General features: G+C 47.6%; 1 protein-coding gene across 1 annotated transcript in view; it reads right to left on the bottom strand.

Moving 5' to 3' along the window:
- Positions 1–9069: 9069 nt before the first annotated feature.
- Positions 9070–24128, bottom strand: part of LOC116273151 (tektin-5-like) — an 18564-nt gene continuing 3505 nt past the window's right edge. The window contains exons 2-5 of the mRNA XM_031662113.1: positions 23522–23605; positions 22832–22902; positions 15457–15600; positions 9070–9994 (exon numbers count right to left, since the gene is read on the bottom strand). Coding sequence (XP_031517973.1) covers positions 9712–9994; positions 15457–15600; positions 22832–22902; positions 23522–23605 — 582 coding nt within the window. The 3' untranslated portion in view covers positions 9070–9711. The remainder of the gene's footprint in view (positions 9995–15456; positions 15601–22831; positions 22903–23521; positions 23606–24128) is intronic.

Below are 24128 nucleotides of genomic sequence, written 5' to 3'. Positions count from 1 at the left end.
AAGCCACGGGGAGTAGGCACAGCCCAGGTTTTATACACCCAAATTCTTCCTCCCTTCTGGAATCTTGTAGTTTATAAGAGGGCAATTGGCTCCTTCAGACAACAGTCTGTGAGTTCAGGACTCACGCAGATCTGAAGAATTCTAGAGGTCTTCTACCTCCTCAAACCCTCCCCCCCATTCCTCAGTGGTGCCTGGAATTCCTTTAAAACAAGGTTTCTCAGCCTCAGCATTACTGACATTCAGGCCCAATCATTCTTTGCTGTGGGGGGCTGTCCTGTGCCATGTAGGAAGTTTAGCAGTATCCCTGGCCTCTATCCAGTAGATGCCAGCAGCACCCCCTCACCCAACTATAGCAACCAAAAATGCCTCCAAACATTTCAAATGTCCTCTGGGGAACACAACTGCCTTCAGCTGACAACCACCGCATTGAAGAATTACTCAGGTCACAACCTTCTAAGAAAATGCAGACTGCAGAGAGAGGGGAGCGCCTGCACAGGAATGGACAGTGGCCGTTGATTACTGAGTGTCTGCAAGGGCGGCTCATCTTATGAAGCCAGGGATGGGGTGTTGTTCTGAAGTCAATACAAGGCATGAAAATTGCGTCTGGTCAAAAGTGCTCTTGAAACCTGGTCATCCCTCCATCAGGACATACGGCTGTTTCCTTAGTTGAATACTGATGTGGGTGTGTTTTCCTAAAACATGGCAGTCACTTTCAGGGCACAATTGCCCATATGAACTATCTACACTGGTGCAGGGGTAACTATTCTGCCAGGGATTCCGATGAAACGAACTAAACTTCATTCAGCCTAACGCTGGCTCCTTACTATTTTCTTTTTTCTTTGAGACAGGGTCTCGCTCTGTTGCACAGGCTGGAGTGCAGTGGCACAACCACAGCTCACCGAAGCCTCGGCCTCCTGGGCTCAAGTGATCCTCCCACCTCAGCCTACCAAGTAGCTGGGACTACAGGCGCATGCCACCATGCCCAGGTAATTTTTATGTTTTTTGTAGAGACAAGATCTTACTATGTTGCCCAGGCTGGTCTCAAACTCCTGGCTCAAGCTATTCTCCCACCTCAGCCTCCAAAAGTGCTGAGATTACAGGCATGAGCCACCACGTCCAGCTTCCTTCCTTACATATCTTAACGGTCTCTCCCGTACACAGTGAACTGTGACCTAACTAGATGTGTGAACAGCCTGGAACCGACTCCTGCACCAATCACAGAATTTTAGCCAATCGCAGGCAGCCAACTGTTCGAATCCTGTTCAAATAAGGCAAACAAACAATAAGCAGAAACCAATCTGGCTGTTTCTGCACCTGACTTCCACCTTCTGTGCCTCACTTGCCTTTTTCTGTCTGTAAATATCATCCGACCACGTGGCAGCTTTGGGGCTGCTCTGAATCTATTCTGGTGCAGGGCGCTGCCCGATTCACGAATCATTCTTTGCTCAATTAAATTCTGTTAAATTTAATCTGCCTTAAGTTTTCCTCTTAACGCTCCCAAATTTCAGGTACTGGGCAGCAATGTCATCACATTTCCCATATTCATATACCATCTACATAATCATTTAATATTTTTCTTCAAATCAGCCTGTTTCAGCCTTTAACGTATGTATTTGAAATGAAATCTTTAAATTATTTCCCCAAGTGGAAAGCTACTATTATTTTCCACTAATAGAGGGTACCATAACAATAGGGAAAATGGGAAAAATAAGTTAATAATTCTTTTTTTTTTTGAGATGGACACTCACTCTGTCGCCCAGGCTGGAGTACAGTGGCACAATCTCGGCTCACTGCAACCTCTGCCTCCCAGGTTCAAGTCATTCTCTTGCCTCAGCCTCCGGACTAGCTGGAACTACAGGCATGCACCACCACACCCAGCTAATTTTTGTATTTTTAGTAGAGATGGGGTTTCACCATGTTGGCCAGGCTTATCTGGAACTCCTGAACTCAGGTAATCTGCCTGCCTCGGCTTCCCAAAGTGCTGGGATTACAGATGTGAGCTACCACGCCTAGCTGGAAAAAGAAGTTAATAATTTTCTCTAGGTTCTATTGCTTTCCAAAGCTTCTAAGCCTGAGGCCTGATGCCTTTGCTAGAAAGGTAGATGAGCAAAGGAAGGACATGTGTTAAAGAGAAGTCGGCATCATGATGAGTCTTGCTCTGTGACACCATCAGAAAAGACAGAGACTTTCTCCCCGGGATGCAGTGGTGTTTTATGAGGAGGGTAGCACAGGGCCAGACTGCCAGCTCCACTTCCCCAGGGCTGGGCCAGTTTTAGAAACCAGCCATCAGTAGCTTGGCTGCAGGCTCCGCCGCTGGAAAGAATCGGCTGCAAAGCACAAAAGCATTTCCCAGTGCACAATGGGTTCCAGACCTCCTTGGACAAACAGAGGGATTGGCAGTAGGCACGCAGGGCCTCAGATCACCAGCAGGGGCCCTCACCCCTCAGACGCCAGACTTTCCTGGCCAGGCATTCCTGGGAAGGGGTGGTTTTGCTGATGCTAATAATGGCTGCTTGGGAGTCAAAACCCCAAAGAAACTTCAGAATGAAACCAAAGCCCTTCAAGGTTAAAATTCATAGCCCTTCTCTGTTCTGTTCAAACTCTTCCTATGCCTGGATGTTCTGTTTATCTGCCTCTCTGAATTTCCTCTGATATATAAAGCAGAGTGCACAAATACAGGGCTACAGGATCAAGTAAATAATGCAAATGAGGGAAGTGTGCTGTAATAGGGAGTGGTGGGGCCTGAGGCTAATTGGAGCACCTGACCCCAAAGAGAGGCAGCAGCCACTCAACTCTTAGCCACTGTTCCTTGTAGAAACATGGGCTCTGAATTGCTAGAGCTACTAATTTTTCAAGAGATGCTGGAAATCTGAAAAATTCTTATGTGAAATCCCCATTTTATACCAAATATTTTTTGAACTCTGTGAGAGTGCATACAAATATGTGTACATGAGGGTTCACAGCAGCTCTACTTGTAACACCCCAAATGGAAACAACCCAAATGCTTATCAGTAGGTGAGGCCACGTGCAGTGGCTCACACCTGCAATCCCAGCACTTCGAGAGGCCAAGGCTGGTGGATCACCTGAAGACCAGCCTGGCCAACATGGTGAAACCCCATCTCTACTAAATATACAAAAAAATTAGCTGGGCAAGGTGGTGCACACCTGCAATCCCAGCTACTCGGAAGGCTGAGGCAGGAGAAATGCTTGAAACTGGCAGGTGGAGGTTGCAGTGAGCCGAGATTGCGCCACTGTACTCCAGCCTGGGCAATAAAGAGGGACCCTGTCTCCAAAAAAAAATTATAAAAGGAAGATTGGCAGGTGTTAAAAGAGGTAAGGAAGGCATTCTAGCACCTTTGAGATAGTCAGAAGCAATGAAGAAGGAATAATCTTCCCGTTGTATGATTCAATGATATTAATGCTACATCCATGTAACACATCTAATATTTCACCTGCCAGGATCTAGTTCCCACGTCAGAATAAGCACTTTCTCCATAGAAGGATCCCTGACCCCACACATCCTACCCCCAAAAGCCATATTTGTGCATCTTTTCCCCCCACACATGAAGAGATCCCCCACTCAAATGCGCATTCATGTGGGTAATTGCATGTAAGTGAGGGGTTGTTTTTCTAGAAGTTTCCAGGGCCCTGTGTCTCAGAGAAATCAGCACTCAAAGGCAGCAACCCACTCTGTGGCCACCAACTTCTTTAGTCCAGAGAAGTCACCAGCTCCTCTGCTAGCAGTGGTCAGTATGATACAGTGATGCCTGGAGCCTCAAAGTGCAAGGATGAGGCCCCAGGGCAAGTTAGGAGGCTTGGGGTGTGGCCGAGGTGACAGAACTCTAGGATCCCAGTGAACAGGTGAGGCTGTCTGCATAGCCCCAAACCACTGTCTGCATGTGGAGCCATGTAGATCTGGCCTTACAAGGTGGATTCCTATGACCGCTTGGGAAATAACTGCCTTGCAGCACAGGTACGGATGGGCACTTGGAATTTTCCAGAAATGCCTTTTGCCAAGGAGAATCAGGCTGAGCTCGACTAATAACAGTTACATTTTTAAAGAGAGCATTTCAGGCCAGGTACGGTGGCTCAAGCCTGTAATCCCAGCACTTTGGGAGGCCAAGGCGGGTGGATCACCTGGGATCAGGAGTTTGAGACTAGCCTGGTCAACATGGTGAAAACTCGTCTCTACTAAAAATACAAAAATTAGCTGGGCATAGTGGCGGGCACCACCCACTACTCAGGAGGCTGAGGAGGGAGAATTGCTTGAACCTGGAAAGCAGAGGTTGCAGTAAGCCAAGATCTTGTCACCGCACTCCAGCCTGCACGACGGAGTGAGACTCCGTCTCAAAAAAAGAAGAGAGCATTTCAAATCCTCCAGCCAAAGTAAACTGTCGAAAGGTGAAATGGTTGCTATATATTTATCTTCATTGAGTCAAATTCCTGTATTATTTTAGAAAAATACCATGTGAAATTCACCAACCAGAAGACAAATCCTTGCTCAGGAAAATGTCAATAGGGTAGGGTTGGAGTTTGGCGCATTTCAGACGGGTGCTAGCTTATTTGCAGAACAGCTGGTGATTAAATTATGACTATTAATAAAAATCCATGAGGTTGCAAAAACCCTCTGGTCTGCAGTGATGAGGTTGTTAGTAACAATTCAAAACTTCCCTGGAGGAATTTTTATTTTTATTTATTTATTTCAACTTATTTTAATTTTAATTTTTAGAGACAAAGTCTTGCTCTGTCACCCAGACTGCAGTGCAGTGCTGCGATCATAGCTCACTACAGTATCAAACTCCTGGACTCAAGGGATCCTCACTAGAGAAATTTTGAAAGGGAAAAGGTTTTGCTCTCTCCACCTCCACTCAAAAGATCCTTTCTCTCTCCATCAATAATTGAATTAATACTTACAGTTACCTTTTACTGACTGTTGATCATTTGTCAAGCACTGTTTTAAGAGCTCCAGAGATTAATTCATTAATACAGTAATGTTACCATGTAGAAATTTTTATCTCTGTTTCACAGGTGAGAAACCAGGCACCAAGAGCCAACCAAAAGAGCCTTCCCAAGTCATCCCCAGACCACAAACTTCAGGCAATGAAACATGACAATGAACTACATTTGATCCACCGTATGAGATGCCTCATTAAAAGAAAATGCACAAGAGCCAAAAGACGGACACCACCAAGTGTCCATAAATGGATGAATGGATAAAGAAGATGTGGTATAGACAACGGAATATTATTCTGACTTGAAAAGGAAGGAAATTCTGACACACGCTACAACATGGATGAGCCTTGAAGACATTATGTCAAGTGAAATTAACCAGTCACAGAAGGACAACTACTGTATAATTCCACTTATATGAGGTCCATAGAGGAGTCAAATTCTCAGAGACAGAAAGTAGAATGGAGGTTACTTGTATTCATGTGTTCTCATGTTGCTAATAAAGACATACCAAAGACTGGGAAAAAAAGATTTAATGGACTCGCAGTTCGACATGGCTAGGAAGGCCTCACGGTCATGATGGAAGGCAGGGGAGGAGCAAAGGCACGTCTAACATGGCAGGAGGCAAAAGAGAACGTGCAGGGGAACTCTCTTTTATAGAACCACCAGGTCTCACAAGACTTATTCGCTATCACAAGAACCGCATGGGAAAAACCTGCCCCCATGATTCAATTACCTCCCACCGGGTCCCTTCCACTGACACATGGGGTTTATGGGAGCTACAATTCAAGATGAGATTTGGGTGGAAACACAACCAAACCATATCACCATGGATATGGGGGAAGATGGAAATGCAAAGGGAGTGTTTAAAGGGTGCAGAGTTTCAGTTTGGGAAGATGGAAAAGTTCTGGAGATGGATGGTGGTGATGGATGCACAATGTGTGAATGTACTTAATGCCACAGAACTGTACACTTAAGAGTGGTTAAAATGCTAAGTTTTATGTTATGCATATTTTACCATAAAAAATGGATTTTTGCATGAAAAAAGAAAAAGAGACATTAAAAGCATTCATTCATGCATGCTTCATTCTTAAAAAAAAAAAACCTCAATAAAAAACTCAACATTGTAGGCTGGACATGGTGGCTCACACTTGTAATTCCAGCACTTTGGGAGGCAGAGGCAGGCAGATCACTTGAGACCAGGGGACTTGAGCCTGGAAGTTCAAGACCAGCCTGGGCAATATGGCAAAACCCCATCTCTACAAAAAATACAAAAATTAGCTGGGGTGTGGTGGCGGTGCAGGGTGCCTGTAAACCCAGCTACTCAGGAGGCTGAGGCAGGAGAATCGCTTGAACCTGGGAGGCAAAGGTTGCAGTGAGCTGACATTGAGTCACTGCACTCCAGCCTGGGCTACAGAGTGAGACTGTCTCAAAAAAGCCACCTCAACATTGTAGAGTCCTTCCATTCATTGCACAAAGATGTGAGCAGTACCAGGCAGTTACTAAGCAGTAGGGGGACAAGGTTAAATCAGGAGCAGTGCTCTGAAGACATACTGGCAAGTAAATAAACTAATACAGTAAGATCACAGCCACTAGTACAGACATGGTGCCTACTACGTGCCCTCACTCCTTCAGGTGTTATACCTGCATTAACTCAAATAATCCTCATGGCAGTCATTTTCGGTTTTTTTTTTTTTTTTTTTTTTTTTGAGACAAGGTCTCGCTCTGTCATCCAGGTTGGATGGAGTGCAGTGGTGCAATCACAACTCACTGCAGCCTCCACCTCCCAGGCTCAAGCGATCCTCCTTGCCTCAGCCTCCTGTGACAGTCATTCTTATCCTCATTCTACAAACAAGGAGACTGAGGCTCAAAGAAGTTAAGAAAGTTGGCCAAGGTTATAGAGGATTCATCACATCCATGCAGTGTGGCTCAAGGTCAGTGGTTCTAGCCAAAAGGTATGAGATGGAAGAAGCAATGAAAAACACAGTCTCAGAACGCAGTGGCCACCCAGAGATGGTGAGTGCAAATAGGCCGTGGAGTTTAGGAAGGATTCCTGGAGGGAGAGGCTTTTGAGCTAAGTTCCAGAGCAGGGGTTGTCAAAACCACAACCTGTAGACCAAATCCGGCCCGCTGCCTAGTTCTGTGAAGTTTTATTGGAACACAGCCGTGCTCATTTGTGTACAGATTGTCCATAGCTGCTTTTGCAGTATGCAGAAACCATATGGCCTGCAAAGCTGAACACAGTTATCATCTAGCGCTTGACAGAAGAAGTTTGCCAAGCCTGTTCTAGAGAATTAATAGGAAAATAGTTCATGAAAGATAAAGGGAAGGTGCACAGGCCAACTCGGTGCCAACTTTGCCTTCTCTAGATATCTTACCCTCTTCCAGTCCTTCTTCGACTTGATGTCACCACCACAGCACAGGCAGCCTTCCCCACTCCCTGGGCCTCTTCCAGAGCCCCCTAACCACTCTATCCATCCATTCCTTTTTTTTTTTGAGACAGAGTCTCACTCTGTCACCCAGGCTGGAGTGCAGTGGCAAGATCTCAGCTCATTGCAACCTCTGCCTCCTGGGTTCAAATTATTCTCCTGCCTCAGCCTCCCGAGTAGCTGGAATTACAGGTGCATGCCACTGTGCCCAGCTGATTTTTTGTATTTTTAGTAGAGACAGGGTTTCACTATATTAATCAGACTGGTCTCTAACTCCTGACCTCAAGCGATCCTCCTGCCTCTGCCTTCCAAAGTGCTAGGATTACAGGTGTGAACCACCACGTCCGGCCCCTGCATCCATTCTTAACTGCTGCATCCCGTCTGCCACCCAGGCAGAAAAGAAATCAACAAAAGGACAAGCTTGGACCCAAACACTGTCTGCTTAAAACCTTCAAAGGCTCCCCATTGTTCTTAGGTGAGAATCCAAACCCTTCACCAAGCCTACCCAGACCCGCCTGCCCCTTCTTCCAGCTTCGTCCCGGATGCATCCTTTGCCTTGCTGCTCTCTCTGGAATCCTCTTCCCACCAACTTTCGGCCACTCAACTCCCTGTTGATCTGTTCTGGGTGGCAATGTCCCCTGCTTCTCTGCTCTACCCAGTGTGGGTCCCATGAGAATCTCTGGCTCACCCACCCTTGCTCCCTCCCTATAAAAATGTTGGAATGATTTCATGGAAACTTCTGTTTCGAGGCCAGGCACGGTGGTTCACTCCCGTAATCCTAACACTTTGACAGGCCGAAGTGGGAGGACTGCTTGAGCCCAGGAGTTTGAGACCAGCCTAAGCAACATAGCGAAACGCTGTCTCTACAAAAAACTAAAAAACTTAGCCAGGTGTAGTCGCTCACACATGTAGTCTTAGCTGCTTGGGAGGCTGAGGCGGGAGGATCGCTTGAGTCCAGGAGTTCAAGGCTGCAGTGAGCCGTGATTGTGCCACTGCACTCCAGCCTGGGCAACAGAGCAAGATCATCTCAGGAAAAAAAAAAAAAAAAGAGACAGAGAGAGAGAAGAAAAGAAAAATAAACTTTACTTATTTTTTGTCTCTTCTGGAGTACCAGACTAAAGGGTGGCAGATGTAGGTGGGCTGAAGTTACCACTGTAATTTCCATCAAACCCTGCCTGCAGCCCACGAATCCCCCCAAAGATACAGACACAATAAAAAAGGGCACAGTTTTTTTTTTTTTTGTTTGTTTGTTTGTTTTGAGACAGGGTCTCACTCTTTTGCCAAGGCTGGAGTGCAGTGGTGTGATCTTGGCTCACTGCAACCTCTGCCTCCCAAGTTCAAGCGATTCTCCCACCTCAGCTTCCCCAAGTAGCTGGGATTACAGGCATGCGCCACCACACTTGGCTAGTTTTTTGTATTTTTAGTAGAGACAGGGTTTCACCATGTTGGCCAAGCTGGTCTCAAATTCCTGACCTCAAATGATCTGCCCACCTTGGCCTCCCAAAGTGCTGAGATTACAGGCGTGAGCCACTGTGCTTGGCCTTAAAAAGGCGTACTGTTCTGCAAATACAAATTCAAGGCAAGTTCCCTCTGACCTGACTATCATCCAAGTTCTTTCTGTGTATATAAATTTCACAGCCACCACTGTTCTTCCAGGAGAATGTCAAATCCCCAGAGGCCAGGGCCCGTGTTTATACGGCTCCTCATTTTATTCCTAGTGCCTAGCGCAGCATCTGGCACCCAGTGGGAATCTAAATTTGCATTGAGCAGGGAGTATAGATTCCATCCAAAGAGGACTCCAAGAGCCAACCCGGAGGTGTGACACAGCATGACGCAAAATGCCTAAAGGGCAAGCTGGTGTGGGCATAGCGGGCTGACGACAGAATCGGGCAGTGCTGCAGACTCCTCAGATCCAAAAAGCACCCCATCCCTCAGCAGGAAATCCCTTTAGACTGTTATGGTTCTGTTGAGGCCTTTGGAAGTCAAAGGTTACACTTCCAAAGATGCTGCTGTGGGCGGAGAAGATGTGTTGGAGTGACAGAGACAATGCGCTGCCAGGCTCCGTTCTCTGCACCTGTCATGCTCAGTCACATGGGTTTTAGATGGAGAATAAGGGGTCCTGGGAGCGTCACAGCCTCTTGGGGACAGCCAGGCCAAGTTCCAGGCTCCATCCTCCAGTGAGCAAGAGAGGATGAACCCTGGATGCTTAAATCCCCCCAGGAAGCTCAGCCCTTGGCCGCTTTTAGAAAGAACAAGACCACAGACCTTGGGGAGGGAGGGTACTGGTTTGGCACCAGGGGCAGGGCCAGCTTGGCCCAGAAACTGCTCAGATTCACGGGAGGAGGGTGAGGGCTTGGCAGAGAAGGCAGGGGTCCTGGGAGGATCTGCTCACCTTCGCCAGCTGTGTCTGCAGCTTATTCTTCACGTCCGTCACCTCGGAGATGCGGGCGTTGAAGGCCAGGTTGGTGTCTGTGAACTGCCTCCACATCTGATCCGACAAGGTCTCAAAGAGGTGCTCCGCCTCCTCCCGCAGCCGGATGGAGTCGGCCCGCATGTTCTGAGAGTGCTTGATGTTGTCGTTACTGAACTTGGCCCAGGTCTCGGGTACGGAGATCCTGCAAAGGCACAGGGACGAGTTGCTGCAGCCCTGGGAGACCTCACAATCTGCGGTTTCTCAGCTTTGGCAGTCTTGGCCTCTGGATCGGGATTATTCTCTCTCCTGTGCATTGTGGGATGTTTAGCAGCATCCCTGGCCTCTACCTACTAGATGCCAGCAGCTCCCGGACCACCCCATTGTGACAACCAAAAAATGGCTCCAGACATTGCCAAGTACCCTCCTGGGAGAGGGCACAGTCACCCCTTGCTGAGAACCACTGTCCTGATCCAACACCCTCATTTTACAGGGGAGGCAAGAGAACCCTAAAGAGAGCAGCTGGTCGGCAGAAGGGCACTCAGTGAGTGGGTCAAAGAGAGGGGCTCCCTCAGAGAGCTCTTTTCCCTAACACCCACACCACTGCCACCAGAAACACAACACGGACAAGCCAAGAAGCAGGCATTGGGCACAGAGAGGGTTCAGGGACCCTCCAACTCTGCAATGAGAATGTGGCCACGCTACTTTCACTGCCATTAATTCATGGAATATTTCTTCAACTTCTACCACATGCCACACATTGTTCCAGGCACTTAGGAGAGAGCCATGAACAAGAACAGCAACATCCATGTCCTCGTGGCGGTTAATTGCCAGAGAAGGAAGATTGACAGTGAATGAGGAGATAGTTACACATTGTGTTATGTGCTGGGAAGGGATTTAGAAACTGGAGGGCCGGGCCAGCCATGCCTCTAATCCCAGCATGCTGGGAGGCCGAGGAAGGCAGATCAGTTGAGCCCAGGAGTTCAAGACCAGCCTGGTCAATGTGGTGAAACCCCCATCTCTATAAAAAATGCCAAAAAGAAGTACCTATGTGTGGTGGTACATGCCTGTGGTCCCAGCTACTTGGGAGGCTGAGGTGGGAGGATCTCTTGAGCCCAGGAGTTCAGGGTTGCAGTGAGCCATGATTGCACCACTGCACTCCAGCCTGGGCAACATAACAAGACCCTGTCTCAAAAGCAGCAGCAGCAGCAGCAGCAGGAGGATGAAAGAGACAAATGGAGTGGTGTCATTATGTGTTGGTCAGGGTTGTAAATGGGAATAGATGAATACTCGGAAGGGTGTTGAGATGGTTAGGGATTAGAAAATGCATGAAGTGCTGAATGCGGTGGCTCATGGCTGTAATCCCAGCACTTTGGGAGCCCAAGGCGGGAGGATCACTTGAGGTCAGGAGTTCGAGACCAGCTTGGCCAACATAGTGAAATCCCGTCCCTACTAAAACCACAAAAATTAGCTGGGTGTAGTGGCACGTGCCTGTAACCCCAGCTACTCAGAAGGCTGAGGCAGGAGAAACACTTGAATTGGAAGTCAGAGACTGCAGTGAGCCAAGATCACGTTGCTGCACTCCAGCATGGGCAACAGAGTAAGACCCTATCCCCACCACTAAAAGGTAAAAAGAAACTGCATGAAGTTGTCATTATCCCAGCTGTAACGGGCAAGAGAAAAGGAAGCAGTAGGTGTTATAACAGCCCCAGAAGAGAAGGAACCATGGTCGACTACAGTGTCTGGGAGGGAGGTAGCAGGGGAAGAAATCGTAGCCTCTCCCCTCCCACACTCTGTCTTCTGCTGGTGCCCCTCCTCCTGGCTGAACCCATCTGGAAATCAAAGGACAGAGAGCCCAGGAGAGGAGGTCTGCAGAGGAGAGTCTGTTGTGCAGGACACACAGTGTGGCAGCTGGAGAATGGATCTGGGGAGATCAATGGACAGGGACACAGGCTACATTAGCAAAGGCAGGCAGGGAAGGCTTCTCGGAGGTGGTGACACACGAGCAACTCCTCAGTAAAGTTCTTCCTGGCAGAGCATGTAAATCCCTGCAACAAGCAACCAATGGACCACGTGGGGTTTTCTCATCTGGGAAGGCTTTGAGGAAGGGCATGCATTTCTTTGAGTTGGCTTCAGGTCCTGGATAAACCAGACTAGGTAATTTCTCAAGGTCTTTTCTGGTCCAGGAAGTCTCCAGTTCTTAAATAAAGCAGATTTTTATACTCAGGCAGCAGGAATTGAACTCATATTTCTGAAATAAAACTCTCTTTTCAGACTTTTTTTTTCTTTCTTTCTTTCTTTTTTTTTTTTTTTTGAGATGCAGTCTTGCTCTGTTGCCAGGCTGGAGTGCAGTGGCAGGATCTCGGCTCACTGCAACCTCTGTCTTCCAAGTTCAAGCAATTCTCCTGCCTCAGCCTCCCAAGTAGCTGGGACTACAGGCGAGCACCACCACGCCTGGCTAATTTTTGTATTTTTAGTAGAGATGGGGTTTCACCATGTTGGCCAGGATGGTCTGGATCTCTTGACCTCGTGATTCGCCCACCTCGGCCTCCCAAAGTGCTGTAATTATGGGCGTGAGTCACCATACCCGGCTTCTTTTCAGACATTTTAAAGCACACTTAGGTTGCATGGTGCATAGAAAGTATTAAAAATCATATAGTGTGTGTGATTGTTTTGCCCGGCTTTTGTAGGAGTTAAAAATCAAGCAATAAACAGGCATCTCGGGCTTCTGGAGATAGGAGTGGTACTATGTCAGGTTCAGAGCTTCATCCCACCAAGACCTGAGGCTCCGAGAGTGGGGCATCTTGTTCAAGGCCGCACAACAACGCCCCATCCCAGAACACGGAGGAAAGAGGAGACGATAAGGACAGCAGAGAGAAACACGCAGATTTACTTTGAGTGTCTCTGTTGCCTCTGAAAGGGGGGACACTGTCAATGTCATGAACAGTAACCTCTAAGCCCTTGTTCTCCCCTGCAACAGACAGCTGAGCTCCCCAGAGAAAATAACGTGCTTAATGACATTCTCCCTGGGGAGGAATTTGCCAAAGACAGTCTGCCTCCTCAGCAGGCAGTGTGCCTCAGGAGGGGGAAGTGCTTTCTGGAGTCTATGTCCACTAAAGATGGAGAGGACAGCTGGCCTTGCTGGAGACGCAGGAAGGCACCATTGGTAAAACACATAGGCTCAGTATTCAGTGCCGATTCAGAATCACGGCTCTGTCATTTGCTGTGTGAGCTTGAGCCAATCGATTCACCTCTCTGAGCCTTAGTTTCCTCATTGTAAAATGGAGATAATGGTACTAACCCCCAGGGTTGCTGAGTGTTTAAATGTGAAGTCCTTATCACGGCACTGGACAGAGTAAGCGCCCGAAAAATATTTATTATTCATGAGATGTTGCACATGAAGCTGTCAGCACAATGTCTAGCACACAGCAGACACCAGGTAAAAGGTGTCTCTTCCTGGCCAAGATGGTGAAACCCTGTCCCTACTAAGAATACAAAAATTAGCTGGGCGTGGTGGCACGTGCCTGCAGTCCCAGCTACTTGGGAGGCTGAGGTAGGAGAATCACTTGAACCTGGGAGGCAGAGTTTGCAGTGAGCTGAGATCGTGCCACTGCACTCTGGCCTAGTGACAGAGCGAGACTCTGTCTTAAAAAAAAAGGTGTCTACTGCCATCATCATCATCATCATCATCACTGTTAATCTAGAAAATAGAGATACTGCAATTCAGACAGTCACCAAACATCCTCTTTCATCCGCCCAGACATAGCCCTGCTTTAAGAAAACCCCAAGGCTGGGCATGGTGGCTCACACCTGTAATCCCAGCACTCTGGGAGGCCAAGGCCTGAGGATCACCTGAGGTCAGGAGTTTGAGACCAGCCTGACCAACATGCAGAAACCCCATCTCCACTAAAAATACAAACAAATTAGCTGGACGTGGTGGCGCATGCCTGTAATCCCAGCTACTCGGGAGGCTGAGGCAGGAGAATCGCTTGAACTGGAGACGTGGAGGTTGTGGTGAGCCGAGATCGCACCATTGCACTCCAGCCTGGGCAACAAGAGCAAAACTCTGTCTTGAATAAGTAAATAAATAACAAAACCACAAATACAAAGCCCCAAGCTAGCACATCTGGGAAGCAATTAATTGCCACAAACAGCAGCTCTCTTCTGCAGATGGAGTCTCTAGATGGGGGACTTCAAGTAGCAGGTCCCTCCTGGGTGTAGAAATTGGAGGCTCTGGGGCTGCCAGGTTTCTGGAGAGGAATCTGTTTGGGAAGAGAGACCCTCTGGACTCCCTGTGTAGATGAGGGGGGCCAAGCCCCCAAAGTCCTGCTCACCTTGCCAGTGCCATGGGGGACAGCACCTTGTCAGGAAGAGGAAGAAAGTCCCCAGGAGTTGTCATTACCGTAAGTCCCAAAGGGTCACCTCAGCACTTCGACATTTGTAAGATCCAGAAAGTGACCCCAGGCTTGGGCCAAGGAGACTGCCAAGGAATACCGTCCTTCTCGCTCCCCTTCCTCCCTTCCTGTGGTTCTTCTTTCCCTCCCTTCCTCCTTACACTCATTCTTCCATTCAATAAAAATTTATTGCATACCAACATGTGCCAAGCACAATTCTATGTACTAGAGATTTTTTTTTTTTAAACAGAAGAAGGCGGAACTAAGATAGACCCCACCTTCTTCCTCATCCTAAGCATCTCTCAGACCTCAGACTACCAAGTGGGAAGCATGTTTTCATTCTGCATAAAATCTCACAATTCTGTGATATGCCCAGGATCATGACAGGCTCACAGAAGGCACCACCTCGTAGCTGCTGTGACGAGAAAATGAGGTCACACAGTAAGCACTCGATAAATGTTGGCTGTTATTATTCTATACTAGGCTCTGTGCTTAAAACTTCATACACCCACCTTTTTCATACTCACAGCAGCCCTGGGAATTGAGTACTAATTTTCTCCCAGAGGTATAGATTCAGAAATGGCCCAAAGAAATGAAGTGACTTGCTCAGTGTTAGTGTAGAGGCTGGGATTTGAAGCCAGGCAACCTGGCTCCAGACTCCACTCTCTCTCTCTCTCTCTCTCTCTCTCTCTCTCTCTCTCTGGCTGGTCTGGAAAACTCCTGGAACTCCTGGCCTCAAGCAATTCTCCAGCCTCAGCCTCCCAAAGGGCTGTGACTACAGGGGTAAGCCACCACACCTGGCCAGGCAAGAATTCACTCTCTTAAACCACTATCAGCATCAGCTGACCCCAGGTGGCCTCCCTGCCAAGCTTGTCACTCGTTTGGGAATTTCTTTTTTGGTGAAACTGCTGAGCGGCAGTGGCTGTGCGACCCTCACTAAGCCAATGGCATGCTCTGTCGAAATTTGGATCTTGAACAGTGGGGCAAGGATGGAAAGATGAAGGCACTCTGACCACACAGCTCCCCCTGCCAGGACCTTCCTCTCCAGCCTTCCCCTTGAGTTCGTGGCTCCCCCATAACCCCTTGGGTAAATCCATTTTGTCTTAAGTTAACCCAACTTGGATTCTGCCGCCTGCACTGGAGGATCCCCGTTCGACCACACTACTTCCCACTTAGCTGGCGCACGATGCCACTTCGCCATTCGTTGGCAGGAGCAGAAGCCCTCACTCCAGTTGGACACGCCAGGGATGGGGAGGGGGTGTCTAATACTTACGTGCCATCAATTTTCTCCATGCCGTGGAAGAAGCTGATGCAGTCTGACGTATTTCTCAGGTTAAAGCACTTCTCATCGATGCACTGCGCCGAGCTTTTATCCTCGAGGTCCCTCTCCAGGGCGTGCTGAGCATCTCGGTTATCCCTGCAGGGAGGGAGGAGTCATTCCTGGACTGTGCACCTGCCCAGAATTCCCAGCCTGGGCCACACAGCAGGTGTGTGTTACAAGCCCTGGTCCCCCAGGAAACCCCCCAGTAGCTTCTCAGTCCTCTTCCCACCTCAATGCCCCACCACATACCCAGAGGCTCCCCCCATTCCAAACAGATTTGCCCTTTATTCTTTTTTTTTTTTTTTTTCCAGAGTCTCACTCTGTCACCCGGGTTGGAGTGCAGTGGTGCAGTCATGGTTTACTGCAGCCTTGAGCTCCCAGGCTCAAGCACTCTTCCCACCTCAGTCTCCTGAGTAGCTAGGACTACAGGCATGCAGCCACCAGCCTGATTAACTTTTTAAATATTTTGTAGACACGGTCTTGCTGTGTTGTGCAAGCTGGTCTTGAATTCCTAGGCTCAAGTGATCCTCCTGCCTCAGTTTCCCAAAGTGTTGAGATTATAGGCGTAAGCCACCACACCTAGCCCCTGTTGTCCTTTAGAAGAAGGATGGGTAAGCATTTACTGTAAAGTGTTGCATGATAAATATTTTAGGCTTTGTGGGTCATATGGTCTCTGTTGCAACTACTGAACTGTGCACGAAAGCAGTCGCAGATATGTAAAAATGGTTGCGGCTTCATCTCAATAAAACTTTATTTAAAAAAACAGATTGTGGGCCAGATTTGTCCCTCCAGCTGTAGCTTGCTGACCTAATTTAGAAGATATCAATCCATACTTTGGCCAACGTCTGATGCAAGTCAAATCACTTCGTAAATCCATCATTGTGTCTGACCCTATGCTGCACACCAAGGGATGAGACATGAATAAGATGACACAGTCACTGCCTTCAAGTTGCTCACAGATTTGTGTGAACAAATACTATATATACACACACACACACACACACACATATATATATCTCAGAAGGGTAAGGCCATTGTGCAGGTTTGAAAATACAAAAAAACACAGAGGAGGAAACCGTTAATTGAGGATGAGAGGGTGGTCAGGGAAGGCTTTCCAAGGAGGTGTCTGAGCTGGGTTTTCACAATAAATTGGAGTAGACATTATGGGGGAATTGCTGCTGGGGGAATGAGAATTCCAAGCCGAGAACATCACACGTGCCAAGGCAGAGAAGCTAGAAACACCAGATGTTTAGGGACCTCGGGATCAGGAACTGGGGGGAGTCAGGGGCTACGTTAGGACAGGGACTAGGTGGAGTCAGTGACTGGGTAAAGACAGAGATTGGGTGGGTTCAGGGACTGGGTTGGGTCGGGGGCTAGGTGAAGACAGGAATTGGGTAGGGTTGGGGCTGGGTGGGGTCAGAGACTGGGCTGAGGTAAAGAGAGGACAATGGATCAGGGCCAGGGCTTAGGCCAGGAGGGCTGGTTGGTATCTTGGCTAAGAAACTTAGACTTAAAGATTACTGCCAAATTCCAGACATTTGAGAACCACTTCCATGATTCTTGTCAAATACCAAACTCTACTTATTTTTCCTTTTTAAAATCACTTTTATTTAATTAATTTTTTTTGAGATGGAGTTTCCCTCTTATCGCTTAGGCTGGAGTGCAGTGGCAGGATCTCAGCTCACTGCAACCTCCGCCTCCTGGGTTCAAGGGGTTCTCCTACCTCAGTCTCCCTAGTAGCTGGGATTACAGGCACCCGCCGCCACTTCTGGGTGATTTTTGTATTTTTTTAGTAGAGACGGGGTTTCATCATGTTGGCCAAGCTGGTCTTGAACTCCTGACCTCAGGCGATCCGCCTGCCTTGGCCTCCCAAAGTACTGGGATTATAGGCGTGAGCCACCGCATTCAGCCTAAAATCACTTTTAAAATGTAAATAAATGTATGATAAAATGAAATTTTACATTCCTGACTTTAAAGAAAAACCCATCACCCTTTCCATCGATAGAAGATCACCTCAGACCTAAATATTAATACTAAGTAGGCACTCACTAAATATTAATAAATATTAATACTAAGTAGGCACTTACTAAATCCTAGCTAGAATCTACTTCCTCCAGAAGGTTCTAAGCCTAGACCTTTTTCTGTTTCCCTGTTGGCTGAAAAAAGAGAGATCAGTTGATGTTACAGACACATAAGCCGCAGCTGAAACTTTGCCTTGGAGTGTTTAGAAGAATTGTAAGAGCAGAGAAGGGAATAACTTCCATTAAGTGAGGGTATGTCAGACACCAGCTAAACTGAGTGTCTCTGTTCTCTTTCTCTCTCTCTCCCTCCCTTCTTGTGTCTATGTCTCTGTCTCTCCAACCTTTGTCTCTTTCTTGGTTTCTCTCTGTCTCAGCCTCTGTGTGTCTCTCTGGGTGTCTCTCTCCCTCTCCTCCATCTATGTCTTTTTTTTTTTTTTTTTTTTTTTTTTCTGTTATGGATGTTGGTTGCGGGTGAGGGATTTCCAGCAGGCCAGGAGCCAGGAAGTGAAATCCTGACAGTAATGGGGGTTCCCACCTATCAGGAAGCATGGGTCACATCGGAGCAGGAGGAACCCCTGACCCGGGGCCCTTGGGGTTTCCAAATTGGCAGAGCCCTGGAGAAATGGGGCCCTGTCCTGCCGAATGAGCTGGAACGTGAAGCGAGGCCAGGATGTGGAAAGCAAACATGGCAGAGAATTAGAGGGAAACCTGGGGACCTCAGAGTCCAGTGTGTCCAGCTGCCTGGCCCTTGCCATGAGGCCTGGGGAAAGAGGAGGCAGTCCTGTCCTCCCTACTTGGCCCACAACCAAGGGCCGGATCAGCGCCAAGCTCACCCTGCTGTCAGCCCACCAGGAAAAGCCCAAACGTGACTTCCTCTGTCAGGAAGAGCCTTTTCTCACCTGGTGTGGCAAGCACACCACCCTGCCCCAATGCAGGCCTCAGGCTTCGCAGAAAACCATGAGCCAGCAGCCTGGTGTTGGCCACCTGAGCAGTTCAGCGGCAGAGCTTCCCCAAGCGCGTGAGGACACACCAGACTCTGCCTGGCTAATGAGGTTCTGGCCAGCTCTCAGTTAATCAGTATAATCCCAATCCCTCTGGCAGCACAAGCTGCCTCCCCGTGAGATGGCAGGAGTCATCTGACACACAGCCACTGCCCAGCGACAAACAGTCTCCATCCAGGGTGGCTCGGCCTCCAGTCTCCACAAAGCGAAATGCTGCCCTCACCTGCTCTCATCCTCTCCCTCACTCACTCTGTGTTTGTTTTCTCTCTCTCTTGCTCTTGCTGTCTGTCTCAGTTGCTCTCATCTCTCTCAGTCTCTATCCAAGCTCAAACATCTCCCTCTCTCTTTCTCTTTCTCTCTCTCTCTCTCACACAGTCTTGCTCTGTGGCCTGGGCTGGAGTGCAGTGGCGTGATCTTGGCTCACTACAACCTCCACCTCCTGGGTTCAAGCCATTCTCCTGCCTCAGCCTCCCGAGTAGCTAGGATTAAAGACATGCATCACTGCCCAGCTAATTTTGTGTTTTTAGTAGAGACGGGGTTTCACCATTTTGGCCAGGCTGGTCTCGAACTCCTGACCGCAAGTGATCCACCCACCTCAGCCTCCCAAAGTGCTGGAATTACAGGCGTGAGCCACCGTACCCGGTCTCTTGTCCTCTTTCTCCATATCTGTCTCTCCTCATCTCTCTGCCTTTCTCTGTCTCTATCTCGTCTCTTGATTTCGCTTTCTGGCATATCTGACTCTGTGCCTCTTTGTCCCTCTGTCTCCCTACTCCCCATCCCTGTCTCTGTTTATCTCTTCATGTCTGTCTCTTTTGATGTCAGTGCTCATCTCTCTCTGTGTGTCTCTCAGTCTCTGGGACTGTCTCCATCTGTCTCAGTCTCCCTGGTTCTCCCAGCTCCCCCGGCCTCTGCTTGCATCATCTGGGGTTGCACAAGCAGCCTCCTGACCCCAGTCTCAGGATTTCTCCTCTGAGGTCCAGCTCCCCACTTCAAATCTGTGATTGGTTCACTCTGCCGGCTCAGACGACACCACTTCCCAAACGTCAGCCCTCCTGTCTCCACCGGCGCCATGGTTTGTCACATCCCATGGCAGTTACAAATGGAAAACCACTCTCTCTTGCCATACATAGAAGATCACAAAAATAACTGGAAGAAAGAACAGAATAGAGAGCCCAGAAATAAATCCAGGCATTTACAGTCAATGGATTTTCAGCAAAGATGCCAAAAACACACAATGCAGAAAGGACAGCTTCTTCCTTTCTTTCTTTCCCAATACCATGTAAAAATGGTATTGATACAAGTGGAAATGTACATGCCGAAGAACAAGTTAGAGCTCTACCTCACACCGTAGACAAAAATCAACTCAAAATAGATTAAAGATTAGCCGGGCATGGTGGCGGGCACATGTAACCCCTGCTACTCAGGAGGCCGAGGCAGAAGAATCACTTGAACCCGGGAGGAGGAGGTTGCAGTCAACCGAGATTGCACCACTGCACTCCAGCCTGGGTGACAGAGGCAGACTCCATCTCAAAAAAAAAAAAAAAAAATAGATTAAAGACTAAAATGTAACACCTGAAACGGTAAAACTACTAGAAGAAAACATAGATGGGGAAAAGTTCCATGACATTGGTCTGGACAATGACCCCAATAGCACAAGAAATCAAAGCAAAAATAGACAAATGAGATTACATCAAACTAAAAAGCTTCTCACAGCAAACAAAACAATCAAGAGAGTGAAGAGACAACCTAAGAAATGGGAGAAAATATTTGCAAACTATACCTCTGATAAGGGGTTACTATCCAAAATATATAAGGAACTCAATAGCAAGAAAACAACCTAGCTTTAAAATGGGCAGTTATTGCGGCCCAATTTACGACAGCCAGGACATGAAATCACCCTAGGTGTCTCATAATAGATGAATGGATGAAGAAAATGTGGCATGTATACACGACAGAATACTACTCAGCCTTGAAAAAGAAGGAAATCCTGTCATTTGCGACAACAAGGATGAGCCTATAGGACATAATGTAAAGTGAAATAAGTCAGGCACAGAAAGACAAATATCTCATGATCTCCCCATATATGTGGAATCTAAAACAATCAAACTAATAAAAGCACAGAGTAGAATGGTGGTTACCAGAGGCTGGGGGTGGGGGATTGAGGAGATGTTGATCAAAGAGTACAAATTTCAGTTTGTCAGGGGGAATAAGTTCCAAAGACATGGTGACCATAGTTAATAACAATGTACTGTGTACTTGAAAATCACTGAGATTTTAACTGTTCTCACCACAAAAAATAAGTATGTGAGGTAACATACATGTTAAGTAGTTCAAATTAGTTCAATGTTTTGAAACATACATGTAATTTCAAAGCATCATGTTTTATATGATACAGCATATACCACTTTTGTCAATTAAAAATGAATAAGTAATTTTTTTAAAAGTGCAAGAAAAATGCAATAAAACAAAGACACTGGCCTGTCCCAATTCTCCCTTTGTTAAAGTTTGCCTGTTTAAATAAGAGTATTTAGGCCGAGCGCAGTGACTCACGCCTATAATCTCAGCACTTTGGGAGCCCAAGGTGGGCAGATCACCTGAGGTCAGGAGTTTGAGACCAGCCTGGCCAACATGGTGAAACACTGTCTCTACTAAAAATACAAAAAAATAGCTAGGTGTGGTGGCATGGGCCTGTAATCCCAGCTACTCGGGAGGCTGAGGCCAGAGATACTTATGAATCTGGGAGGTGGAGGTTGCAGTGAGCTGAGCCCGCACCACTGCACTCCAGCCTGGACAGCAGAGTGAGACTTCGTCTCAAAAAAACAAACAAACAAATAAATATGAATATTTAAGGAATTTTGTTTACTGAATTGATTTTTTATTTTTTATTTTTTTTGAACTTTTGCAGGTACATAGTAGGTGTATATATTTGTGGGAGGTATTTTGATACAGGCGTGCAATTTGTAACAATCACATTAAGGTAACTGGGGTATCCATCCCCTCCAGCATTTATCATTTCTTTGTGTTACAAACATTCCCATTTATACTCTTTTAGCTATTTTTAAATGTGCAATAAATTACTGTTGACTGTAGTCGCCCTGGTGTGCTTAAGGTTTTTTTAAGCAAATCAATTTATAGACAAACTATAGGTAACAGTAGTCCCGGTGACAGGTGGAATTGTGAGAAATTAGGACAGGGGCACACAGACCATCAAACTTCAACTCTGTTTTTGTCCTTTCAGCCATCATCCCTCCTGCTATATTTGCATCTTCTCTGTATACCTCCACCCCTGATGTCTTTCTAGGGGTCTCCAATGTGTCTGTCCCTGACCAAGCTCTTTGCTCTAAGGGTAACTTGCTTGTGATGTCTTTCTTCCTAACATCCAGCACTAACCACTTCGGGGGCTCCAAGGGCTCCTAGAGGAGGAGGTGGGTTCTGGGGTACAGCAAACCAAGACGTGTGCTCCCAGGGCTGCTTTGGAAGCTACCCGGCCCCTCTGCTTCCACCCCAGCCGACCATGTGCACCAGGCAGCGGGACGGACAGCCACTGCCAGGTTGCCAGCCTGTCCCGTGCTTACTGTGTCTCTGTGTCAAGAGTGAATGAAGTGGAAAAACCAGCAGAGCAGCGTGCCCTGAAAGAGTTAAAGGTGAGTGCCAGATACAGGTGGAGGTGAGGCAGCTGCTTCCAGGGGGAGCTGGTGCCAAGGGCTTAGCTATGGGCCCCAAGCCCTGTAAAACCTGTCTCCCTTTAATTATGAGGGGGGTCACCGGGCTTGTCGGGATACTGGTTACATAATTTTGTAAGAACAAAAAGCTGATTTCTTTTGAAGACTTCTGGCTCAATGCATCCACCAGCTCCCTTGCAGAGGTGCCCAGCCCCTGGCCCTGCTACCTAATACCACCCACCCTCTGTCATCTCCCAAGGTTTAGAACTCAAATGGGGAAACCACAGGCTAAGAGGGGCCTCAAGGAGGCCAGCTGCCTCTTGCCAGGGCTCTCGTTGTAAACAAGAGTAACAAGTGACGCACCGGCTTGTGAGAGTCAGTTGTGCACGTCTCAGTAACATCATATTAGCGGCTTAAAATCAGCCATTGTGGTAGCATTTACACCACCCAAACTGGCTGATCCTACATTCAGGACTCTTTTTTTTCCCCCAGAAAGCTGGTTGTTGAACATTTACCAGCACACCACTGACCAAAAGAACCACACAGAGACAAGTGGGCCCCTCTGGCTTGTCCCCCAGAAACCTGGGAGTCCCAAAACAAACCCCAAGGAGAGGGAATTTAAAAAAAAAAAAAAAGCCCTTACCGCATCTGGAGGTCAATCCTTTGAGCTAATTTTCTCATCTGTTGTTGGCAACATTTTAGCAAATCCACTTCCTGAAATGAAAAATGTCAGAAAGAGTGGTGCCTCTTAGAACCTCAGTCTTGTCTCTCAAGCCATAGCCGTCACTTCTCCCCTCCCCTCTCACTGACCACCCTCGACCCCAGGAAGTGAAATGTCAGCGTGGGGCCCCTGCCTCAATCCACGTGACCCCAGGGCCAGGCAGCTAAGGGTTGATTATGGAGGCTCCACCATTGTTTTTCTTTTTATTGCCCTACTTTCTTTTTATAGACTCCCAGAAAAAAAGAAAATTTAGCACCTACTATGTGCCAAGCACTCACTTATAGATTATTTTATCATTACATTAAATAATGCATATGAAGTGGTATAGCCTATGACATATAGTAGGTGCTCAATAAACACTAGTTTTTATTATTGTTATTGGTATATTATTATCATGCCTATTTTGGAGATGAAAAGACTGAGAGTCAAATAACTCCATTTCTCCCTGTTCCTAAATTGCAAACTAGGCCTCCGCCCATGCTTCCTGAGCCCTAGCTTTCCACAGGGTGACACGTGTGGCTTCTGCTCCTGACAGGTAGCTCAGTAATTTCTGTGACCTGCTGGCCGTCCCACCTCCTTCCGGGGGCTGGGCAGACCTAAGAGATACCTTACCCGGATAAGGTTTTTCTCCACGTTGTCATGGACCAAATCAATCCCAATCCTCTTCTCTCGATGGTACAGACACTCCAAGGCCACCTGTGGGAAGCAGCATGACGAGCTTATTCTTCCTGCAGCTGTATGCAGACCCTGAGCAGAAGGCACTCACATCCACCCTTGCCACAATCTGTTCCTTTCTCCCGGAAACCTGGGTGCCTCATGTGACCTCATTACTGTGCATTGGATGGGCTTCTGCCTCCCCTTCTCACCGGATGAGAGCTGTGGGTTGCCACACGACCAATGCATCTGGAGATGCAAGGCCCATGTAGAGAAGGCAGGACAAGGTAGCATCTCAAGAACCAATTTGGATTCCCATAATTGCATCAGCAGCCCCAAGCTTTCCCCAAATACAATAATACATAGAGTAAAACTTCATAATAATTTCAGATAAGATGGTTTTGGCTGCCATCCTCCATGTAGCTTCTCTTCTGACTTCAATCGGGGCTTGGCCACTTCCTATTGTGTGCATTTGGGCAAATTGCTTAACCTCTCTGCTGGTTTCCTCCTACGCTGATGGGTGCCATATTGGTGCCTATCTCGCAGGTCCATTGTGCAGGTGAAG

The sequence above is a fragment of the Papio anubis genome, unplaced genomic scaffold (genome assembly GCF_008728515.1).
Source record: "Papio anubis isolate 15944 unplaced genomic scaffold, Panubis1.0 scaffold398, whole genome shotgun sequence".
In the NCBI taxonomy this organism is placed as follows: Eukaryota; Metazoa; Chordata; class Mammalia; order Primates; family Cercopithecidae; genus Papio; species Papio anubis.
The sequence above is the reverse complement of the archived record's forward strand: the minus strand, read 5'-3'. Positions and strand labels throughout refer to the sequence as shown.